Raw genomic sequence first — 25,873 nt, forward strand, 5'->3', positions numbered from 1 at the left:
TTTTTTATACTTTTAAATAATTTAATACTTGTTAAAATTATTTGGTTTACTACATTTGACCTGTGTATCACACTAAACATACAAAATAACAAGAAATAGTTAATCCATAATCCAATAAATCAGGGGTCACCAATCTCGGTCCTGGAGGGCCGGTGTCCCTGCAGGGTTTAGCTCCATCTTGCCTCAACACACCTACCTGGGTGTTTCAAGTATACCTAGTAACACCCTGATTAGCTTGTTCAGGTGAGTTTGATTAGGGTTGGAGCTAAAATCTGCAGGACACCGGCCCTGCAGAAACAAGTTTGGTGACCACTGCAATAAATGATGCATTGTTGGTGTAACTGTAACCCTTCTATGTGAAATGAGAGCAGAACACTGGGCTACGGCTCAAACTACCCGACGACAGTGTAGCACAGACAGAGGTCATTGTGTACAGCACCTAAAACACCCTTTACACTATTAACACCTTTTCAAGTACACTTGAATACAATTTCAACTCATTTAAACTGATGTTTTTGTACAGCAGGTCAGAAATATATATTTAGATACAAACAAATCAAACTCTGTTATCTGACTGGCGTGTGTGAAATGAAAAGAGGAGAATCGCTTAAATCAATGAACACACAGCAAAGTGCCAAGATTCTCCTAATCACATCAGGATAACAAAGAGCCAGGTTGTCAGAGATCTGAGATTTCAGTCCGTCGATTGGGCTTTATCGCATTTTCTGGAAGATTTGCTGTAGCCGTTGAGCTCCGGATGTTCATTATTTCCTACAAACACCCTGTGACACAGAAGCTACCGTCAAAGTGAAACTGCACCAACGCTTCGGTATTAAACGTTAAAATTCATTTCGATAAAAATAAAAAACGACAAGAATAGAACCCTACAGGCATAAAAAAATATTCCTCTTTTAGTTTTCATGATACATTTCAAGTACACTAAGTTGAATTCACATCAAGTTTAGAACATCTCAAAGCAGAAGCACTAAATTCACTCACATCATCATAAGCTTGAGTTGAACTATGTGTTTGACACGGACAGCTCTTTAGGGAAATTCATTCTCATGTATTTTGTGCAGAGATTCCTCTTCTGTATGTAAACTGAGCTCCCAGCTCGTCTTGAACTATTTAGCGCAGCATGTTAGCACAGACGCATGTCCGAGTGATTGTTCACATTCACAATAATAATATGAAATCAGTGCTGAGGCAGCACAGAATATTGCACGTTCAAACGTCTGAGACACAATAGTACTCTGTACAGTATGTACACAATATCTGTGCTCTGTGTCTCCAGAGTGTGCGTTAGGCGAGGGGTTTCTCCCGCTGAGTCGGGTCAGGGTGTGTTGATATGTGTGGTTTTGGATGGGGGTTTGTAGAGTTTCTTTGGGATTTTGAGTTTCAAGAATTGCACTTGACTTATTTTGTATCACTTACAAGAGGTTAAGAAAGATATGCAACCCATCCAAAAGCCCTGAACATGCATTATGCTTAACTGGTACAGTTGGGTTTTGTTATTAAATAGTTTTTATTATAGTTTTATGTTAATCAATTGTTGTAAAAAATACTTTCTTTTTTTTTTTAGTTTAAATATTTGTATGCACTTCCGGTATGCAAACAAATTTTCTTTATCTAACACCGTTTACAGTAATATTCAGCAGTCGGCAAACTTTAATGCTCTCTAAGGCAGTGGTCCCCTACCCCCAGGTCGCGGACTGGTACTGGTTCGTGGATCAATTGGGCCGCACAATAAATCAAATATTATTTCCATTTTATTGAAATATTTTTCCATCTTTTATTCTAAAAATCTTTTCATTTTGAAAAATGGCCGTATTCTCTCAGTTACATCTCGTTTACTTATGTGCCAACATTTAATCCACAAGCAGCAAAATGAGTGAGGAAAATTTCTTTGTGAAAGGGAAAAGGCTCAGTGAAGGACCCGCAAACTGCTGAGGAATGGATCCGCAACCTATTTGTCAACAAATCAGGTGAATCCAGCATGTCTGTGCAAGAAAATCAACTACTGGAGATTGCAAATGACGGCGGCCGTTCACATATTGAGTCTTTTCCGCATGCAAACTTGTTATTTCTAATGGAGGAGTGACGCGCAGGAGCAATGCACCCAGTTGCTGCGAATAAATTCTGTATGGAATATACAAATTTTGGTAGACTAATTAGCTCAGCCAAACACTGCAGTGCTTTTTAATTCTCTACATAAATAAAACTTGTATCAGAGTTGCAGCATTGTTTTGTCGGCTTGTCATCCTCTGAGAAAATGACTGTTGGTCATCTAGCACCTCCCGGGCCACGGTAAAATTGTCAAGCATTGACCGGATCGTGGTGATAAAAACATTGGGGACCACCGCTCTAGGGTACATCCTATGGAAAAATCAGAAAGCTTGCCAATTAAAAGTCCTTAAAAGGACAAACTAACAAAACTAAATATCACATTATAAAGTATTGAGTTATTTAAAAGCGAACAATCTACTTCAATTACCTTACCTTTAGATTGAAATTCAAATGTTTTGTAAAGGCTGAATAATTTAGTGATTGCGTTTTAAACTACACCTCTCAATGGAAAATGGACATTTTATAAGGAACATTAAAATTAATTAAGAATTATTCCACAGGATCACCACAGAGCCACCACACTCGATTATAACAATTTCCAAAATTAAGGGTACACACTCACTAGGGCAGTACCATCTTTACTTTCCCCTTAAAAAAAAATCTCATTACAGAGTAGATAAGGCCTTGAGGCTTGGAGGGGCCCACAGTGTCTGGGGTAAGGGGTGGAGGGGGGTGCAAATTTTACAGAGGGAAGACCCCCTCCCAAATGCCCAGAGCAGAATCCTGTGCAGCATAGGACCCAGAACACCAAGCCATTGCTTAAGGGTACACTAATGTGCTAATATGCACATTTTAAGGGGTATACAGTTCAAAATTGGCCCAATTCAGGATACTGCCCCAGTGACAAGCTGTTGCATCCCTAAAGGTCAAATTTCTGCACTTTCTTATCTGACAGTGCACAACAGCAAGGAAGCTGAAAGCCATAACAGCGCTAATATATAGAGAAACCCACAGAACACAAAATCTGTGAGGTCTCATCTAAGATTTGCAGCAAATTCAAACACCAACAGCACTTCCACTGACACAAATTCTTCACGCATTCTCAATCTTTCATGATCAAGGAATAATCCCAAATAAGAATGGTCTCCATTGAAAACATGGAACAATTGGAAGTGATCCTTTATATGATATTTGATGATGTGACAAGTTTTCTTTTTAATTTTCTGATTTTGAAGAAGTTTTATTTCCGCAATGCTGATGTATGTATTATGTTCTTTTGGAGCTGAACTGGACAGGAGCAGTTGTGCCTCAAAAAAAGATGTAGATGATCCTAGACGATCACTGACTCTCTCTCTCTCTCTCCATCTTTTTCTCTTCTGCTCTCAATCTCCATTCATCTCCATCACCTTTTCTGTAAGTATTTCCCGGAAGGTCGATAGCTGTTTCATCTGCTCCGTCTGCATTGAGTGTCTCCTCATGAGTTTTTTCTTCATCTTGAAGTCTGGCCCACGTTTTGGGGATGAAGGTGCGACCGGCAGCAGGATCTTGCTCCCTGAGTGAACGGGAGAAGTGGGCTTTCCGTTGGCACGGATATCAGGAATGGGTCGCTGGGGATTGACGTTGAGGGGTGGAAGGAACCCTGGTCGAGTGTGGGAGATGTGGTCCAAGAGGAGAGTCCCTGATCCCCGCCTTTCCAGCAGTCCTGTGGGACGCCGCCTCATTGTGATAGGAGATACTGAGTTGGGAATGCTCTCCAGGGACTCTCGAGAAGAGCTGGTGAGCAATGACAATGGAGAGGCATTGTATTTGCGGCGTTCAACCGAGACACGTCCAGAATCTGGAGATCCAGGGATGGAGGTAGGACACAGGTGAGTGTCCGACTCATAGTGCTCCATGCGGGTGAGTTTAGGGTGTGGTAAGCCACGGATGCCCGCTGATGCCTGAGCCACATTGTCTTGAGTCTCAGGAGCCGTGTTTCTACGATACAGTGATTGGTGCTGATTAACTTTATCTGCCCAGGAAGAACCACAAAGTGCGGCACAGTCTTCTGAACAGGACCGGTCCATCAGCTTCGGAGAAGATGGGTCATGGGTCTCTATACTGTGCCTACGTGACAGGAGAGGTCTGCCTGGACCAGAAACTGTCATCCCATTCATCTCCGAGACCAGTTTGTCCTCCTCTGCTAAATCACCCTCTATCCTCTCAGCTCGCTCAGCAAGTACGGAAGGAGCAACCAGACCCCAAGGCTCAGAGTTCAGTCTTTTCAGAAGCTTGCGGGGTGGTGGTCTCCGCTCCCCTGGTGGTCTGCTGGATGGTAGCGGAAGTGCTGAAGTCATGGCAAAGCTGAAGATACCTTCCTCTTCCTCACCAGGGCCAGATCCAGTGGTATGGATCTCCACTTCTGATGGAGACATGCAAGCAGGGGAGAGCTTGTCCACTATACCAGGAGATGGTGGGGAGTTCAGGTATTGTTTGGTCTTTTTAGTGCCAGAGGGAGATGTATCGGTGGTAATGATGATTACCTCTTTGCCTTTGGCTTTGCAGGCATCCAGTAGGACCTGGAGAGTGTCTCGATCACCCTTATTGATGGCATGTACGAGTGCCGAAGCCCCAGAGTAGTCTTTCAAACTGGGATCAGCACCGTTTTCCAGCAGCAGCGACACCACCTCTTTGCCTGCCAGTTCTGCACATGCATGCATTAAAGCAGTCCGGCCCGTTTTATCGGGAATATTTGGGTCTGCTCCCTTCTCCAGCAGGTAGCGCACCATTCTCTGCCGGGTTTGTGGATCATCATATCCTGCCAGACAGGCAGCTATGATGGGCGTCTCCCCTCGCTCATTCCCCTCATTGATATAAGCTCCGCCCTCAAGAAGGAGGCGGGTAAGGCGGAGTTTGCCATGAAACACTGCCTTCAGAAGGGCATTGCCCTCTGTGTGCAAGGCCCCTCCATCACCCATGATGTTTTGCTCTCCCCTTCTGGAATCCAAGAATTCCCCACCTCTCTCCTCCGGCTCTAACAATGTTGGTACATCCCACCTCCAACCTAGAACATAAACAAATAAAAGTAACTTGTCATGGGGTATGTTTGGCATTTTTATATTACTAACTGTTACTTTCACATCGCTTTCACATCAAAGCATTGCCGACAAGAGCATCATTGGCTCTGGCCACCCTGCCATTGGCGCTCTGACAATCAAACATGTTTTCTAACTATATAAACCAATTAAAAAAACAATTAAAATCTGTTTGTGTAGTGAGGCTTTTGTATTCATGTTTAAGTGCCAGTCTAGTTCTAACATGCTGTTTGTAGAAGACGTTTAATAGCCTTGTTCTTCACATTAATACTAATTCGTGTGCATCCTACATTCACACTGGGAAACCTGCATAGCAATAACCAACCTCTGCTTTTGTTTTGCTTGGGAACTCATGTGGTCAAAACCAAAGTTTATTGGACAGCATTCTCTGGAAATCTCTCAAGTGGTGGACAAGTACATTCCAGTAGGTTGATGCCAAACTGCATCATATCCCATGACCATAAACTCTTCTAGATGCACATACAGTTCAAAACATGCAGCTCCGCAATAACAATATTATGTTCTTGCCAAAAATACTCTATACAGAGGTCCCTTGTTAATCGTTTTAAGTTACGTTTTAAAAAAATAGCCTCCAATAGGTGAAATCCTCGAAGTAGTTCGCTTTATTTTTTTCACAGTTATTATAGATGTTTTAAGGCTGTAAAACACCTCATTACACACTTTATACACTTTTCTCAGATATGCATTAACATTTTCACACCTTTCTCTCTTGTTTAAACACTTGCATAACTTCAACTTTCTGTTAGCATGTGCAGAAGTCCAACTGTTTTTGCGATGGTTAGCAATTTCCTCTGCCTTTTGGGTGCTAACGCAGGTGCCTTTGATAGCGCAAAATGTTTTGTTGACATTGTAGGGTTTGTTGGGGAGAAAACTTGCAAACATACAGTACAGCACTTCAGAGTTACACTGCTAGCAATCAAAGATTTGTGTAAATTTCCTGAACGCATTCTGTATTGTACAGGAGACACGGCAGGCAGGAGATTGATTGAGAATATTCTACAGCCAATCGGGACGCAGAACACAATGTGGTGTTAAAAAAAAACAAAAAAACGTCAAAATGCACAAAAAAAAATCTGTAAAACTGCAATACCGAGGGTTCTAACATGACGACGAGCTAGACAGACATACAAATCAATGCTCCTAACCACAGATGGCCAGATTTTGAAATTTAGGATGCTTTAAAATATTAAACTGATGAAATAGCCTGGTCACAAAGAATTGCTTCACCATGACAAACTGAAGAATTACAAGGAAGAATCCAGACATAACTGAGGAAAATCCTAACAGCGTCAAAGCTAACGGTAGCACCAAGCTAAAAGGTGATGCTACAATGAACACCGGAGAGAACAAGGTGATGAAGGCTCACACAGATATGAAACACTTTATCACATCTCAATTCAAAGGCGTTCTATTCAAGTAATTTAAAATGAAATCTCCGAACTCGGAGGCAGATTATTAGAGGTTAAACATCGAGTTAGCGAAACCAAGGATAATGGTTTTGAAAAAGCTACAGAAACTGCAATGCCATAAAAGGTGAACCGCATTATGGTGAGGGACCACTGTATTTAATAATTTTCTACACATCAATCCAGAGAAGCAAAGTAATTATATTTTTTTTATTAAAAAATTTTCATACAAAATATTTGCGCAATAATTCTATTTTTCAACTAAAGAACTGCACAAGCTTAACACACAATAAATTGAGTCAGACATTATTGACAATATGGCATGTATGAAATGAGATATTACTTTAAAACATTTCATATTTTGATACATATGATGTTTAACTTTTATTTTTAGTTTAGTTATTTAATACAGCTGAAAGACAGTTTGACTCTAATTTAAATAATTAAAAGAATTAAATTTATATTGTCGATGCATTGAGAAGTATAGGGTTTTATAGAATCAAGTGTTTAAATAACTCTTCGAACAACAAAGTTACGAGGCGACATGGTGGTGCAGTGCGTAGTGCTGCCGCCTCATAGCAAGAAGGTCGCTGGTTCGAGCCTCAGCTCGGGTAGTCGGCATTTCTATGTGGAGTTTGTATGTTTTCCCATGTTCGCGTGGGTTTTCTCCGGGTGCTCAGTTTTCCCCACAAGACATGCTCTAAAGGTGAATTGGATAAGCTAAATTGGCCGTGGTGTATTCGTGTTAATGAGTGTGTATGAGTGTTTCTCAGTGATGGGTTGCAGCTGGAGGGGCATCCGCTATGTAAAACACATGCTGGATAAGTTGCCGGTTCATTCCGCTGTGGCGACCCCAGATAAATAAAGGGACTAAGCCCAAACGAAAATGAATGATTTAATAAATAATTAAAATAATTCAATTTATATTGTCCATGCATTGAGATTTACAGGGTTTTTGTCAAGTAAGTAAATTACTTAGATTATTCTAAATTATTTTTCAGCCAAAGTCATCTAAATACAATTTTAATGATGTCATTTGTAATTAATAATTATTTCTTAAGTAACTAACCCAACACTGGTTGTCAGTTAGTCATATACCCAATGCATTAACTACAGTTAAGCCAAACCATATTGTATCCCACTACCGTCTTATTTTGTTGCGTTCTGAACACTGTGTCCTGTACGCTGACACTCTGTGCAGCCCTGTACTCTTTAACACACTCTCCCCTTCATCTTCTCTGTAATGAAGGCAGGAGAGAAGATGATAATGGCAGTCCAGTAAAGAAAAGAAAATTGAATTCCTGAGTAGTGCAAAGAGCATCCAGACATGTGACAAGTCAGCTCTGCACACGAAAGAAATGATTTATGATGTGCGTGTACATCTTACACAAAGCAGACACCGGAAATACACCAACACAAAAAAATGATGTTGTTTGAAATTGCTTCATTGTCATCTGACATTTAGCCATCGCAAAGTAAGGCAAATAAACCACGTTTAACAGAATGACTGAACGTTTTGGAGCAGAAAAATCTGTGTGGGCCGGCATTAGTGTGAAAGATGATTATAATAACCATTACACCATTACAAATCCTACCCTAAAATATCCCCTGCTTTGGGGTGCATGTTCAAAACATCAATCAGAAACCTTCCCATTGTGCAACGTACGAGCTTTATTATACTTATGACCGTGGGCCAGCAGATCATTACAGTAACTATCTGGGTAAGATGATTAAAGCAAGTGATGAGAATGGGATAGAAGGGCATCCAGTCTAATAATAGCACCCATTAACATGCCGCAACCCTCAAAAATCAACTCAGACTTATTTGAAATTCAATGAGCCAGGTGCCATATTGATACAGGCACTGTGAGGATGAAGCCCCACCTCTTTTCAAACCCAAACCGATCAATAAGAAACTGATCCACACAAACAGAGAGGAGAGGAGGATCACATTGGTTTGACTAATTTTGCCGTTGATCATGTGTTGTCACGAAGGTTTGTCAGGCTGGTTCAAGCTGGTAACATTATCCAAGGACAATGTGGGAAGTCACAAAGGTCTATCTGTTTAACAGGATTTACTTATTAGTTATTTTTGCATTGCTTTTTATACCATAATCTGTTGAACACAATGAGAGTCCTACTTTTCTCATGTACTGTATAATTAGTTTGATTTATCTCCAGTGGTCTTCCTGTCGCTGCAGCTTTGCATGAAGATCCTGAACTCTGGGGATATAGAGCAGGAATAAGCAAAGATGTATTGGGACTAAAAAGAGCCCTTCTTGCTCAGGACAACACAAAATTAATATTAGTTTGAGTATGTACGCCACTATTCAAATGTTTAGACTTATTTGTACAGCATTAATTAAACCAATCAAAACTTAATTACATTTGATCAAAGACATTGATCATGTTAATTATAAATACAGTGCTTAGCATAATTGAGTACACTCCATTTTAAAGATGAATATTTTTATCCATTTCTCAGTGAATATAGGTGTATTTTGGTGCATTTAAACAAAACGGATTTATTAAACAGATATATTTATTCAAATAATATTTTAGTCACTAAACATATTTAGAAAGAGAATACAATTAAATTCTAGCTAAATTTTGCAAAAATAAATTACATCCCACAACATTTCAACTAAAGTTTTCTTTTTTTTTTTTTGTTTCTCATGATTTTTGCTCTTTTTTAAAAAATTTGTATTTAATTTTTTTCTATGACATAAATTTGGGTGTACTTGTTTTTGGACTGGTATCGTAAGTTATTTTGTTAGATAATCTCCAGATTTGGCCTCAGTACTGACTAATATAATGTATATGCACAAATATATATATATATATATATATATATATATATATATATATATATATATATATATATATATATATAAAACTAAAAACTGGACAAAAAGTGGAATGAATTAAATCAGGTGAGGTGGAAAAAGTATAATTATCATATAATGTATCATATGAAAATATAATCAAAATTGGAGGTATTTTAATGAAATTCTGACAGAATAAATTTTTGCTTGAATTTTTTGAGACACGGTATATATATATATATATATATATATATATATATATATATATATATATATATATATATATATATATATATATATATATATATATATATATATATATATACCGTGTCTCCAAAAAATTTAAGCTAAATATATATATCTATCTCAAAAGTACTTCAATTTCAGGTTATGAGCAAAATTCTAAATTTATTCACAGGAATTTTCTAACCCCAGTTCGGCTATATAGAATATTTCCCAATTATTCCCAGCTATATTTCAAATGTGAGTTAGACATTGGCACAGTGATGCATGTATTTTGGGATTGCGACAAAATCTAAATGTACTGGAAAAAGATTTACAAAACGATTAAAAAAATAATTGGAAAGTTTCCCAGTGATGGGTTGCAGCTGGAAGGGCATCCGCTGCGTAAAACATATGTTGGATAAGTTGGTGGTTCATTCCTCTGTGGTGACCCCAGATTAATAAAGCAACTAAGCTGAAAAGAAAATGAATGAATAATTGGAAAGACTTTTGCTTTGTCCCCAAAGGTATACCTTCTGAATTGAACATTGGAACTGTGCTTTAATCATGACAAAGAATGTGTATTAAATTTTTGTATAAACTTGGCCAAAAAAAGTAAATTATTATTATGGTCAACTGCTCAAATAGCTTCAGTTAATATGTGGCTGAGTCAGGCAACCAGAAATTTAAGAAATAAATTTAAGAAATTTAACCTATGATTTACATCAAAGATCTGAGGTGTTCTTGCTCATTTGGTCGTCCTTCTGGATTTTTTCTTGAGGGTACTAAGTGACTATGTCTTTCAAAATTTGATTTATAATCTCCTTTTTGTCAACACGGTGGCGCAGTGGGTAGTGCTGTTGCCTCACAGCAAGAAGGTCACTGGTTCAAGCCTCAGCTGGGTCAGTTGGCGTTTCTGTGTTTAGTTTGCATGTTGCTCCGGTTTCCCCCACAGTCCAAATACATTTGGTACAGGTGAATTGGGTAAGCTAAATTGTTTGTAGTGTATGAGTGTGAATGAGTTTGTATGGATGTTTCCCAAAAATGGGTTGCAGCTGAAGGGCATCCGCTACGTAAAACATATGCTGGATAAGTTGGCGGTTCATTCCGCTGTGGCGACCCCAGATTAATAAGAGGGACTAAGCCTAAAAGAGAATGAATGATTGAATGAATCTTCTTTAATTTTTGTCTTTGCTTTGAAGCATTTGTATGCATTTGTTAGAATGACAAACAAACACTGCTGTACTTGTCGTTATGAGATACCAATACCACTGTTGTTCTGTTGAAAATAAATAAATAAATAAAAATAAATAAATAAATAAACATTTACTGTACATTATACAGTTGAAAACAAAATTATTCACCCTCCTGTAAATTTTCTTTTTCAAATATTTCCCAAATAATGTTTAACAGAGCAAGGCATTTTTCACAGTATTTCCTATAATGTTTTTTCTTCTAAATAAAATCTTATTTGTTTTATTTTACCAAGAATAAAAGCAGTTTTTAATTGTTGAAAAAGCATTTTAAGGTCAAAATTATTAGCCTGCGTAAGCCATATATTTCTTCTATTGTCTATTGAACAAACCTTGATTATACAATGACTTGCTCATTTACCCTAACTTGTAGTTAACCTAATTAACCTAGTAGCCTTTAAATGTCACTTAAAGCTATAGTATCATGACAAATATCTAGTCAAATATTATTTGCTGTCATCATGGCAAAGATAAAATAAATCAGTAATTAGAAATGAGTTATTAAAACTATTATGTTTAGAAATAAACTTTGATGAAAAAAATACACAGGGGGGTAATAATTCAGGAGGGCTAATAATTCTGACTTCAACTGTACATAAACTTGATTTGCAGCTAATCTACCGCTGATTTACAGTCTAGTTACACACCAGAATTGGTCCCAGTGCTCAGTAAGCCCTGTCTATCCCTGCGGATATGAAGAAATCAAAATATGGAGAGTATATGTGCGAGCTGTGCCCAATTCACAACCCTCCTGCATCACACCAGCACACCCACAGACCGCGAGCTGCTCCTCCTGCCTGCCGAATTAAGGAATTCTCTGTGATTTCCACCAGCTCACCCCAAGAAAGAAAGAGGAATGCTGCTGTTTTCACATCAAGATTATAGGAGGTGGAGAGGAACAGGGAGAAAAGAACTCTTTAAAAGTGTAATCGCAAAAAAATCCCCCTTTAAGAGAGCGGGTTCTCGGAGATTGGAGACAGTGAGGTTAATCTTCTGTCTCACACACATAAACGCACACACATACAGGCAGGCAGCATGGATGACTCATCTCCATGATAGACTCACTGGAGAGATGTGGCACAAAGACTTGGGGCAGGCATCGTCTCTCAAGAGATCAGCCTGGCAAAGCACACAAGCGTCCTGCTATGTATTCTGACCTGACCAGGCAGTTTTAAAGTGCCCTTATTATGCTTTTTTGGGATAATGACTTTTATGTAGTGCGTAATGCAGCTGTCTGTTAATGTCGAAGGACTGTAAAGACTCAAAGAAGGGAAGAATACTTTTTGTCTGAATTGAGTTGTCAGTCATTCAGTCTTGCTTTCTGAACCAGATTTATGCCAGTTTATAGTGTTCTATTGGCTGCCTTCAAACAACATCTGCTTTGACCGTAAAAAGATTAGTTCACAAATTTTTTTGACATGTTTTTATTAATATTTCTATAGTTAAAGGGCACCTATTGGAAGCATTTGGAAGCTTTTTGGACAACTGTGTGGGTATAGTGTGTCCACTGTTATATTGGAGTGATAGAAACACAATGGGCCCTATCATACACCCGGCGCAGTGTGGCGCAAGACGCGGCGCAATAGTCTTTTGGTAGTTTCAGCTTGGTGCAAGAGTCGTTTTGAGGCGTTGCGCTACGCTGTTTAAATAGTAAACGCATTAGCGCTCATTTGTGCGCCCATAGGCGTTCTGGTCTAAAAAGGAAGGCGTTCTGAGGCAGACCGCTGGTGCGTGGCTATTTTAAGAAACTATAATAGATTAAACTCCAGCGCAGAGTTGCACCTCGCTTACGCACTGCTTAATACGCACAAGAGAGCAATAGGCAAATATCTTTACATATGAACAAATTTTAATTTAAAGATTTATATAGGATATAATAAGAATAGATATAGGATATAAATATAAAGGATTAAAATATTACAAAACATATTATTTTATAGCCTATATAAATATGAAAAAACACTGCTTTTATGTCTTCTTCATCTCGGGAGGCTTTTTCAGTTCATTCATAACAATTTGCTTTTGTATAATGTTATTATTATTAGCAGTATTATTTATTATATCCATATTTATATTTGTTTTATTGAAAACAAGCTTAGATTTGCCCACCTGTCAGGTTTAAGACCATATGGGGCATGGCAGGTGTATTTGGAAATAACTCAGTATTTTGACCACACTTGGTAATATGCTGCACTAAACAGAAACAATTTATAGTATATCACAGCAAACAGAAAAAATCCTGTAAAACTAAGTGTTACACATTTAAAATACTATAGTAATTTATAGTAAATGGAAATATTTAGGAATAAGCTTTATATTGTATATATATATAATTACAACTCTCCATTTAGGAATTACACCACATAATGTAGTATCATTAGTAACTATCATAAACCAAATATTACTATATATTTTAGCCTTTACTATAGTAAATTATTCATTCATTTATTCATTTTCTTTTCGGCTCAGTCCCTTTAATAATCTGGGGTCGTCACAGTGGAATGAACCACCAACTTATCCAGCATATGTTTTATGCAGTGGATGCCCTACAACCCATCACTGGATAACACCCATACACTTTCATTCACATTCATACACTAAAGACATTTTAGCTTGCCCAATTCACCATAGTGCATGTCTTTGGACTTGTGGGGGAAACCCGGAGGAAACCCACACGAACACGAGGAGAACATGCAAACTCCACATGCAAACTCCACACTGCCAACTGACCCAGTTGAGGCTCAAACCAGCGACCATCTTCATCAAGAGCGCTACTAACTGCGCCACCGTGCTGCCCGTACAGTAAACTATATATACACATAAATGTACAGACACACACACACACACACACACACACACACACACACACACACACACCCCACACACACACATACACATACACACACACATATACATACATACATATATATATATATACTCACTCATCTTTCCATTAAGCAAATTTCTCGTGTTAGCCACATGTCGTTACAATCACCTGAGAAATTCATTCATGTTCAGGACACAAATTAAGATTTTTTTTTAGATGAAATTCGAAAAGCTGCCCCATCCTCCACTGACAGCAACTGTCCCGAGAGGTTTGAATGTTTACAAGGACATGACAACTGATGCATTTGTGTAAATGGCCCCTCAGGGAGTGTGTAAATGTGAGTAAATGGCCCCTTAGAGAGACTAGATCCTTGAACCAATAATTTCAGACATTGTTAAAAAACGAGCTGCATTATATCATATTATATTATATTATATTATATTATATTATATTATATTATATTATTTAATATTATTTAATATTATATTATATTATATTATATTATATTATATTATATTATATTATATTATATTATATTATATTATATTATATTATATTATATTATATTAATTTTCCTTCTGTTTAGTCCCTTATTTATCAGGGGTCGCCACAGCGGAATGAACACCCAACTATTCTAGCATATGTTTTACACAGCGGATGCCCTTCCAGCCGCAACCCAGTACTGAAAAAACACTCATACACTCTGATTTACACACACACTCCTACACTACGGCAAATTTAGTTCATCCAATTCACTTACACTGTATGTTTTTGAACTGTGGGGGAAAACAGATCACCCGGAGGAAGTCCAAACAGGGAGAACATACAAACTTCACATAAAAATGGCAACTGACCCAGCAAGGACTCGAACTAGCGAACTACTTGCTGTGAGGCAACAGTGTTAACCACTCAGCCACTGTGACGCCCCATATTATATTATATAGTATTATATTATATTGTCTTTTGACCTCTGATGGATGTAAACTATAGAAAGAAAAAAAAAACTACAATCAAAATGAAAATATCAAAATAAGAGCACTTTAAATACTCCAGTGAATTTGAACACAATAAATTCAGTTGGGTCCAGTATTTTTTAGACATCAGTGTTCATCAAAACATCTTACAGAAGGCGAGCAAAGGATGACAGACTTGACTTCTGAGTGAACAATCCCTTTAACGACATCAGACAGGGCTTTTGTTCTGATTAATGTCAAGACCTTTATTTTGAAGTTGAGTTCAATTGCTCTTGTCTGTGATCACAACTCACAGGTCTTCTTTATTTAATCAAAAGTCTCTTTTCCTGTGTCTCTTGCTTTTGTTTAAGTATTCAGTAACACAGAGAAGCTTCAATGTCTCGTGATACTAATGACCAGTGTTAAGTGCAGTTTCAATAAAGATGCTGCAGTTTTCTATACTTCAGAAAATACTGGGTTGTTGCTACCACTAGGTTGATTTTTTAAGATGTATTTTTAACCCAATGGTTGTTTGTCCACATTTTACCCTAATTTAGACTGATATAAACAGAGTGTGTGCAGACTGTTTTGAATCAGAGCTAATATATGTACATACAGCTCCATGCACTTATTCTTGCGCCAACATCTGTGTTTTCAAAATAATGAACTGTTCTCTAGGCTAATTTGCATACTTTAGAGATACTAGAAGGTTATTTATACACAGACTGATTAAACACAGAACACCTGGTACAGTTCTGAGAGGGATTGTGAATATTACAGTCATGCATTTGCCAGATGCTGAGACTTACATCGCATTCAGTGGCAGATTTAGGCATGGGCAGTATGGGCGATCGCCCAGGGGAGACGCACAAAAAAAAAAAAAAAAAAAACGAGCCCCAGTAAAGCTTAGAGATACGATTTACTTTATGCAAGTGTATTAATTTAGAGTAGCAATCCCAAAATAAAGAAGTAAGACACCATTCGCCAATCACATGTAAGGCCTTTGGCACATGCAAGTTTGTTATTCTCTATGTGCAACCAAAACAATGCTGGTGAAAGTAAACTGACGCATGCCTGCAGAATACCATTTCCGTGCTCCTCACGCTCTGCTCTGTTCCTAGCGTCCGTTCTTCGCACGTGAATTACTCAGTTAGCTGGATTTGGTTATTGACGTTCTTCAAAACTGATCTAAGAGGATAATCTTATTTTGACTAAGAATGGCTATGAAGCAGAAAGGAGGGATAATGAGACAGGGAGGTCTTCATAACATTAATTCTTATCCAACAGATAATTACATATAACATGTTTTTAATTCTACAGAACTGTCATTAATAAGTTAAATTAAAAGTCACTAATTGACAAAAGATTTCTTAGCATATCGCTGCAGTTGTGTTTTTACATTGTTTTCCTGTTACATTTAGAATTGGTTTCTGTTATTTATGTAGAATAATAATAAAAATAATAATCTAAATGCCATCTGATATGTTCTTTTAAAATGAACATTTTTAACAGGCTCCTATGTATAGGTTCAGTAATTTTACCTTTATGACAAAAAACAAGTTATTTTCATGCGCTTTAAAGTGAAATAAATCAACATAACCAAAGGAGGCTGAGAAAAATCATTTTTTGATTGAAATTTCAGACGGCACTAAGGGGTTTTTGCATCTGAACTCTTCAATTGTATTTATTTGTAATATAATATATGTTACTTGTATATAATATAAAGTAAAATGTATTTATTTATATTTATCTACAATAAATTATTAAAAAATATATGTTTTTGGGTAGTGGGGGCGTGGCCATTATGTCTAGCAACGCCCATGGGTTACTTTAATTGGCTATACTGTATAATGATATAAATCAGTGGTTCTCAAACGTTTTTCATCAAGTACCACCTCAGAAAAAAGTTGTCGTTGCAAGTATCATCATAATGAGCAGTACAGAAATACAGTAGCGTATTTCAAAAACGACATTCCGCAGTTCAAAAAACAAGGCATATTAGTTCCTATTATTAAGAACATTTAAATTAAAACGGGCTTTTAAAAAATTAAAAAGACAACCACATAGCTTCTAGTCTAGTTTCTTAGTTTTTGGGGGTTGGGTGCAAGGATAGGGGGGTTAGGGTGATCCGCCCAGGGTGATATTTATACTAGAACCGCCACTGATTGCATTCAACATATACATCTCATCAGTTTTGTTTGCACTGAACACATTAGCAAAAAATAAAAACAAAGGTCTTGGCTGACAAATAAAAAAGCTCTGTAACTCCAAAATAGATGCTATGTCAAATATTGAAGTCATTACTCTTTCCATTTAAGGCAAAATCATCTTCATCTTTCAATCAATCTTTCTGGCTTTGTTCATACCAGGTTAAACATTAACAGTAGCTTGTGGTAAAAAAAACGCTATTAAAATTCCACACAAATTCAAGGTAAGGTATTGCAAAAGACATTTCACGAGTTCACACTTGCATTCGTTTAAGTATAAAGCATATTTGGTGTGCTGTCCGGGGGGAGGGCTCTGAGCTCGAGGAGACACCCCAACTCGAGTTATTCCCCTTATAAGGAAACAAAGAGGAGTTGGGATTCGAGCGAAGTATCTAGCCCGGCCCCAGAGCGCTCCCCCCGGGAATGCAATGCAAAAGGTGAGGTGACGGGGTGGTGGAGGGATGCTAAAGTCGTGAGATGCTGCAGGTAAGACAGCTTTGGTATATATAGGCGTTGCTCAGAAACTGATTTGATGATGGGATAATTGTCAATGACGTATTCGATACTGAAACTTCTGCGTATGCTCCTCCCGAAATTTGTTTACAAACATCTCTCATTTTCTTGTCGGCTTAGTCCCTTTATTAATCCGGGGTCGCCACAGCGGAATGAACTGCCAACTTATCCAGCACATTTTTACGCAGCGGATGCCCTTCCAGCCGCAACCCATCTTTGGGAAACATCCACACACACACTCATACACTACGGATAATTTAGCCTACCCAATTCACCTGTACTCCATGTCTTTGAACTGTGGGGGAAACCAGAGCACCCGGAGAAAACCTACACGAACACAGGGAGAACATGCAAACTCTACACAGAAACACCAACAGAGCCGAGGATCAAACCAGCGACCTTCTTGCTGTGAGGTGACAGCACTACCTACTGCGCCACTGCGCCCCCCATTGCAAAAGACATCCATGTACAATTAAACTAACATTCTACGGGTGTCACTATTAAATTAAACTGATCAAAGAGTGTTGATTAACAGCATTACCTTTAGATTTGATCTGATTTTCCTGCTTTTTTTGCAGTGCTGAGCCCTATAACCAATCACACATATTAAAGTTGAGCTTTTGAATGCAGCGGCCAATTAGAAAAGTTTAAATCAGTCATGTTTTTTTCTGCATCTTACAGTTTTATTGCAAATGAATGCACTGACAGTTCTGCACACTCTCATCACAAACAGCAAAGCACTGCAATGAGTAGAAGGTTGATTTAGCATCTTCATCATTAGACTAACATTATGACCTATTGTGTTTTGTCTGTGCAGCCAGTTATGATGTGCCATTTGTCCAAACACAAAAATTTTTTATATGTATTCTGGTCAAAACTTTTTTCTGGTCAAAAATTTTCATCTGCGAGAGATCTGCAGAGTGGATGGCAACATCAACAGCCTGAGGCATCAAGATATTTGTGTTGCCCATTACATTACAAACCACAGGAGAGGCCAAATTCTTCAGCAGGACAGCGCTCTCTCATACTTTAGTCTCCACATCAAAGTTCCTGAAAGCAAAGATGGTCAAGGTGCTCCAGGATTGACCAGCCCAGTCACCAGACATGAACATTATTGAGCATGTCTGGGCTATGATGAAGGAGGACGCATTGAAGATGAATCCAAAGAATCTTGATGAACTCTGGGAGTCCTGCAAGATCGCTTTCTTTGCCTCCAGATGACTTTATTAATGAGTTATTTGAGTCATTGCAGAGATGTATGGATGCAGTCCTCCAAGCTCATGGGAGTCATACACAATATTCATTCTTTTTCCACTGCACCATGACTTTATATTCTATACTGTACATTATTTCTGTTAAGTGAAAAGACTTTTGTCTGAACAAAGTCAGACCTTACTGTCCTAATTAAATCATTAAAAGTCAAGACATGATCATATTTTATTTTGGTAAAATAAGCGTAATCTAGAGGATTTTGCCTTTCATAAAGGCTACTTCTGTTACCAAATGATCAACTAGAAGTCAAGCTATTATTTGTTGTTCCTAAAACTTAGATAGGCGACATGACTTTTGTAGTGTACACCTACACATATTTCTCTTCAAACTGTGTCCAAAAGTTGATTCGGCATGATAGTGTTCTTTAATTTTAGGGGACTTAAAAAAAGAGCCTGCTTTCAAAAAAAAAGTGGAGTGTTTCTTTAAGATGGTTAATCGATATTGGGTGTACCAACTTTGATGTTTGACGTGAACAAACACATCAGACAAAATAACAGCCTCAACGATTGAATCTGACAGATAAATCGGATTTAAACAAAACCCAAGCTCTTCCCAGCATTCCCTATGGATCCTGGAGCGTGTGCACACATTGAAGAGCTATCTGACATGACCAAAATAACCTCTCCAGTCTTGAGGACAGCAGGAGGCAGGCGAAACACCACGCGGTCTTGTCGGGACAAATCGTATCTAATTCTTTCTGCTGATTGAAATTAATATCATGTCTTTGTCGTCACGCCTCTGAGATCCACCACCCTCCGTCTTTCTTTCTTTCTTTCTTTCTTTCTTTCTTTTTTTCTTTCTTTCTTTCTTTCTTTCTTTCTTTCTTTCTTTCTTTCTTTCTTTCTTTCTTTCTTTCTTTCTTTCTTTCTGTCTATCTGGATGTCTATCCATCCATCCATCCGTCCGTCTGTCCATCAGGATGTCTATCTATCTATCTATCTATCTATCTATCTATCTATCTATCTATCTATCTATCTATCTATCTATCTATCTATCTATCTATCTATCTATCTATCTATCTATCTATCTATCTATCTATCTATCTATCTATCTATCTACCTGCATGTCTATCTATCTGGATGTCCATCCACCCATCCATCCATCCATCCATCCATCCATCCATCTATCCATCTATCAATCATCCATCCATCCATCCATCTGTCCGTCCGTCCATCCATCCATCCATCCATCCATCCATCCATCCATCCATCCATCCATCCATCCATCCATCCATCTATCTATCTGGATGTCCATCCATCCATCCATCCATCCATCCATCCATCCATCCATCCATCTATCTATCTATCTATCTATCTATCTATCTATCTATCTATCTATCTATCTATCTATCTATCTATCTATCTATCTATCTATCTATCTATCTATCTATCTATCTATCTGGATGTCTGTTCATCCATCCATCCATCCATCCATCCATCCATCCATCTATCTATCTAGATGTCTGTTTGTCTGTCTCCGTCCATCCATCTTCCTAAAAAGTAAATAAATACCCTATATATCCAGTCAATCTAGAGAAACATCCATCCATCCATCCATCCATCTATTTTTTTATGTTTTAATGCAATATCATCAGCATTAGCTATATTTATGGGAAAACCTATACCAAATATAGGCTACAAAATATAACATGCAATCATATTGGTTTCATAATAAACAACACTTAAAATAGACATATTCAATCTTTTAGTTTAATTAATTATAAATAATCTAAAAATTCCACCTTTTTAAACAATTCACTTAAACTACAAATTTCCCGAATAAAATCGTTCTCTGTTTCCGGCTCTCTCTTTTACTCAACACAAGTGTGCCTGTGCGACTGGAGGCTTCATCTGAGGTTGCCCGTGACCAGAAAGGGCTGCGCAGTCAAGCGTTTTTCGGCCCAGCAAGCGCTCTATGCTGCTGTTTGCCTCATTAGATCACACGGATCAAGGCAGGTGCAATCACTTTCACAGCAGCTGAGCGAACAGCATCCGTCAGCGGCGCACGGTGACCCTGTGACCCAGTCGCATCACTACCGCTCAGGCAATTCATCACTCATATTGGCAGCTTCAAAGAGAGCCGTCCTGCAGAGAGGCAACAAGATTATCTCCTTCATGCTAAACATCTTAAACGCTCCTGACACATTCCTCCAAACTGCCTATGCTACTGTTTGTGTTCATTTAATGTTGTTTACTTATAGTCTCGCTGTCATTTTCAGTCATGCCAAGTACGCTTTTCTTCAACACTTAGTCTGTAATGAGATGAATGACAACACAAGCACTTGAGTCGACTAGATTGAGTGTGCAGTCATTTACAGAGCTGGGAATGATGTTTCCTTTAATTCGAGAGCAATCTGTGTGTCTTCCTTTCACACAAGCACATACCAATGCATTCTGGAACTCAGGGATAAACCATTGTTTTATGCAGACAGGAAAGCAGCATCATCAGAAATCTGATGATTGATGCACTAGAATGAATATAGGATGTATTTAAGCAGTCTTTCTCAACCACGTTCCGGGAGGTGCCACCGGCTCTGCACATTTTCAATGTCTCTTTAATCAAACACACCTGATTCAGATCATCAGATCATTAGCAGAGACTGAAACACCTGCACTGGTGGGATGGACAAAGGAGACATCCAAAACATGCAGTGTTAGTGGTCCACCAGGAACGTGGTTGAGAAACATTGTTTTTTATTTTATTTATTTATCTATGTATTTATTTAATTATTTTTGCATTAGGCAAATGGCCAAAAAATAGTCTAATGGCTAATTTTTATTATATTTAAAAGCATTAAAAGCAAAAAAGAGTCCCTTTTTAATCTTATGCTTTAAAAAAAAACATATTTTTTACTGTTTTATTGTTGTTTTATTGCTGTTTTATTTTATTAATTAATTAATTAATTAGTTTGTTTGTTTGTTTGTTTGTTTGTTTGTTTGTTTGTTTGTTTGTTTATTTATTTGTTTATTTATTTATTTATTTATTTATTTATTTATTTATTTATTTATTTGTTTGTTTGTTTGTTTATGTTTATTAATTTATATTTATTAATTTAATTTTGCATTCGGCAAATGGCCAAAAAATGTCAAATGGCTTTTTGTTTTTATAAATGTTTTACCAACAGTTTAAGTCAGAATTACTTGCCCCCCTTTGAATTTTTTTTTTAAAAATTATATTTTATATATATATATATATATATATATATATATATATATATATATATATATATATTTTTTTTTTTTTTTTTTTTTTAAATGTTTACAAATGATGTTTAACAGAGCAAGAAATTTTTTCCCTGTATGTCTGATAACATTTTTTCTTCTGGAGAAAGTCTTATTTGTTTTATTTCGGCTAGAATAAAAGCAATTTTTAATTTTTAAAACCATTTTAAGGTCAATATTTTTAGCCCCTTTAAGCAGTTTTTTTTCAACAGAACAAACCATCGTTATACAATAACTTGCCTAATTACCCTAACCTGCCTAGTTAACCTAGTTAAGCCTTTAAATGTCACTTTAAGCTGTATAGAAGTGTCTTGAACAATATCAAGTCAAATATTATGTACTGTCATCATAAAAGAAATCAGTTATTAGAGATGAGGTATTAAAACTATTATGTTTAGAAGTGTGTTGAGAAAATAATAACTCCGTTTAACAGAAATTGGGGGAAAAATAAACAGGGGGGCTAATAATTCTGACTTCAACTGTATATTAAAAATTATATTTTAAATAAAATAAAATGAAAACGAAAATGAAAGAACAGCTCAAATGTTGTTCTTAAATAAAGTGTTACAGTGATGTACAATTGTTAGTCATTTGACACTTTTATTACCACACAAAGTTATTTATCTTTCATATTATCAATAGTTATTAAAAGCTGATTTAAGTTTTGCCAGCATGCATTGACTGCTTCATCAAATATGCGGAATATATATAGCATGCAGTGCTCAGCATAGTTGAGTACACTCTGTTTTGAAGATGAATATTTTTATCCATTTCTAAGTGAATATAGGGAATGTATTTTGGTGCATTTAAACAAAAAAATATATATTAAACAGATATATTTATAAAAAAAATAATATTTTAGTCGCTAAATAGTTAGAAATTGAAAGACAATACAATTAAAATAAAGAAAAATATTGCAAAAAAATTTACATTTTTTGATTCTCTTTTTCAAATTTGTATTTAATATTTTTTTATAACATATACATTTAGGTGTACTAGTTTTTGCACTGTTATGGTAAGTTATTTTGTCAAATAAGTTCCAGATTTGTATCTATATACACAAATATATGCACAATATGATATGTATATGCATATATGTGAGGGGTGTACTAATATATGCAGAGTACTCGATATTTATATATACAATTAAAACTGGTGTATAAAACACTTATTGAAATACTCAATCATTCTTTTAAAAAAATTTCTTTATACAATATAAAATTAGTTTTGTTTTCCTGATTTTTAAGTGAATTACATATGGGGCATCTTTTTGATATCTTCAGTGATATTCACTTCTACGCCAAGACTATCATGCAGTCATGTCCAAAAACATGCATAGCCATGTACAAAAAAACTTGCTCACTGTTGCTCACTAATCCATTATTTAATTCAAATATAACCAGACTTGAAAACAAACATCCTCATTTCTCAAGACTCGATCACGTGAGTTAAATATTAAATACTTAAGGCTTATAAGAAAGTCGCTCCCGATTATGTCACTGTCTCTGCAGTGCTGAACAGATTTATTAAACAGATATATTTATTAAAATAATATTCTAGCCACCAAACAAATGTGGAAATGGAAAGATCATACAATTAAATTCAAGCAAAATACTGCAAAAAAGATTACAACCAACAAAATTTCCACTACATTTTTTTCTTCTCTTGATTTTTCCTCTTTTTTATATTTGTTTTTAATATTTTTTCTACAACAAATACATTTGGGTGTACTAGTTTTTGGACCGTTATCGTAAGTTATTTTGTTAGATTAGCTCCAGATTTGGCTAATCTAATGTATATGCACACAAATAATATTGTATAGCTTCCTATTAAAAATAATAATTTACAAGAGAGATTTGTGAGGGGTGTACTTATATATGCTGAGGTCTGTATATATATGATTAAAACTGAAACACTTATAAAAATACCCAATCGATCTTTTAAAAGGCTTAACTTTCTTTATACAAAATAGAATTTGTTGTGCTTTCCGGATTTGGAGTGAAATATATATGAGGCATTTTGTTAATATCTTTAGCCATATTCACTTCTACACCAAGACATGTCCTAAAACATGCATTGCCATGTAAAAAAGAAAAAAAACTTGCTCACTGTTTTCTAAATCCATTATTTCATTCAAACATAAACAAACAAAAACAATATAAACATAAAACAATATAAACATAAACAAACGTGAAAACAGCCTCATTTCTCAAGACTCGATTACGTGAGAACAAATATAAGATTCTCAAGGCTTACGATAAGAGAGTCGCTTCCGAATATGTGTTGCTGTCCGCGGTGCTGAACATCAGTCTTAAAACGGAGCCGTTTCAGTGCGTTACAGACTCGATTTGCCCTCCAGCTGCAAATATCTTCAGCTCAAGACTATTTTTAGTCTCGAAGCATCAAATTTGGTGTCTATTCACGTCAGCTCTGTGCCTGACGCAAAGCTTCAGTGTCCACAAATGAACTTCCAAGCAGCAAACACGCACGCACACACACACGCACACACACACACACACACACACACACACACACACACACACACACACACACACACACACACACACACACACACACACACACACACACACACACACACTTCAGTCCTCTGCAAACCAAAGCGTCACATTAATCCTCCTATATATATTTAACTAATTACCAAATAAACACAATACAGCAGCGCAAAACATCAATCCCAAAACCAGCAAATCTTAAAGAGCGTCTTTAAGGAAATGCCAGCACACAGAGTCGGCGCAGCTGAGAATCCGAATCGCGTGAATTCACACCGCAACGAACGCTCATGAAGCCCTATGAACAGCTGCAGCCACATGTGCATCGTTCCTCCAATAAAACATTTGCATTTACCTTCACACCTAAAAATAAGCAGCCAGCGACCATTTCTGAACACCGCGCATGCATCCCGGCGCAAAATGCACGCTTTACAACACCAAACGACACGCAACGACTTTTAAAAAAATGCAGTGTAAAAGTGATGCACTAGGAAAGATTGTCCAAGGAAATGTTGAGGCATTGCTGCAATATGAAGAAATGAAGCTCATTACAGAATAATATGAAATAATAACAATCCAACATACTGAAAGATGCATTTGCAGCAGACTATGTTTCGAGTATATATGTATACCGTATAGCTGCCGTCTTCACTCCATCAGAGCGGTTGATTTCAGCCCGAGAATCCAGCTGCTGTCTGCTGATCCCCGTGTCTTACATCCCCCACATCATCTCTCCTCCTGCGAGCGAGAGTTTGGGAGACTCTGCGGGGGCGTGCGGTGGGCAGTGAGCTGATGCGAGGCTCCCACGATCAGCTCCAGCTTCACTGACTGCCCGCACATGCACAAGACCAGCTCTGCTTTCCACTAGGGGGGAAACTTATTCAATTAGCTCAATTCTTGCAATTGCATTATTATTTTGATATTGCACCCTATCATGTGTGTGTGCTGTGTAGGGGATGTTTGACGCCTAATATGTTCGTTTTGCAATAATGATGATGATGACAATACTAACATAATTGCTGGTTAATGTGATTTTGATTCTTGATGATATTTATGAAATGTGTGCGTTTGTGTGTGTGCAGCAGGGCAAAGCTGATATAATTAGATTCAGTGCCTGCTCTAGATTATGCAATGGTGTATTAAACGCATGTGAAATATAAAATTAGAATTAGTTCACCCAAAATTGGAAAATTCTGTCATTGTTTACTCATCCTCTACGTCACAAACGTTTTTGAGTTGAACACAAAAGAAGTTGTTTTAAAAATGTTGAAAACCTGAAACTTTTAACTTCCATAATATGTTTTTTTCTACTATAGAAGTCAATGTTTACAGGCTCCTAACATTTTATGTCTAATTTCGTGTTCAACAGAAAAAAGAAAACTGGGGAGGAACTAATTGATATGTAAATTGTAAATTTCTTTAAGGGCTTAAGAATGCATTGTTGGTGCATTCATTTGTTTCACAATTTAGCATTTGCTATATTTCGATTTTGATATTCAAAA

General features: G+C 37.0%; 1 protein-coding gene across 2 annotated transcripts; it reads right to left on the reverse strand.

The window, feature by feature from the left end:
- ankrd34a (ankyrin repeat domain 34A) lies at positions 1–25,197 on the reverse strand. Of its 2 annotated transcripts, none has more exons than XM_005158290.6 (2): positions 25,004–25,197; positions 1–5,110 (listed from the first exon to the last, which is right to left on the reverse strand). In XM_005158290.6, exon 2 carries the CDS (start codon positions 5,022–5,024, stop codon positions 3,450–3,452), a length of 1,575 nt encoding a protein of 524 aa, XP_005158347.1. In that variant the 5' UTR covers positions 5,025–5,110; positions 25,004–25,197; the 3' UTR covers positions 1–3,449. The 2 variants fall into 2 exon arrangements, with proteins under 2 accessions (XP_005158347.1, XP_005158348.1); XM_005158291.6 differs by lacking the exon at positions 25,004–25,197 and adding an exon at positions 24,118–24,663.
- Between the last annotated feature and the right edge of the window lie 676 nt (positions 25,198–25,873).

Source organism: Danio rerio, chromosome 16 (genome assembly GCF_049306965.1).
Source record: "Danio rerio strain Tuebingen ecotype United States chromosome 16, GRCz12tu, whole genome shotgun sequence".
Lineage (NCBI taxonomy): Eukaryota > Metazoa > Chordata > Actinopteri > Cypriniformes > Danionidae > Danio > Danio rerio.

What these genes read in the sequence shown, in the direction of transcription:
- ankrd34a (XM_005158290.6), bottom strand. Translation starts at nt 5,024, where the DNA reads ATGGGTGATGGAGGGGCCTTGCACACAGAGGGCAATGCCCTTCTGAAG.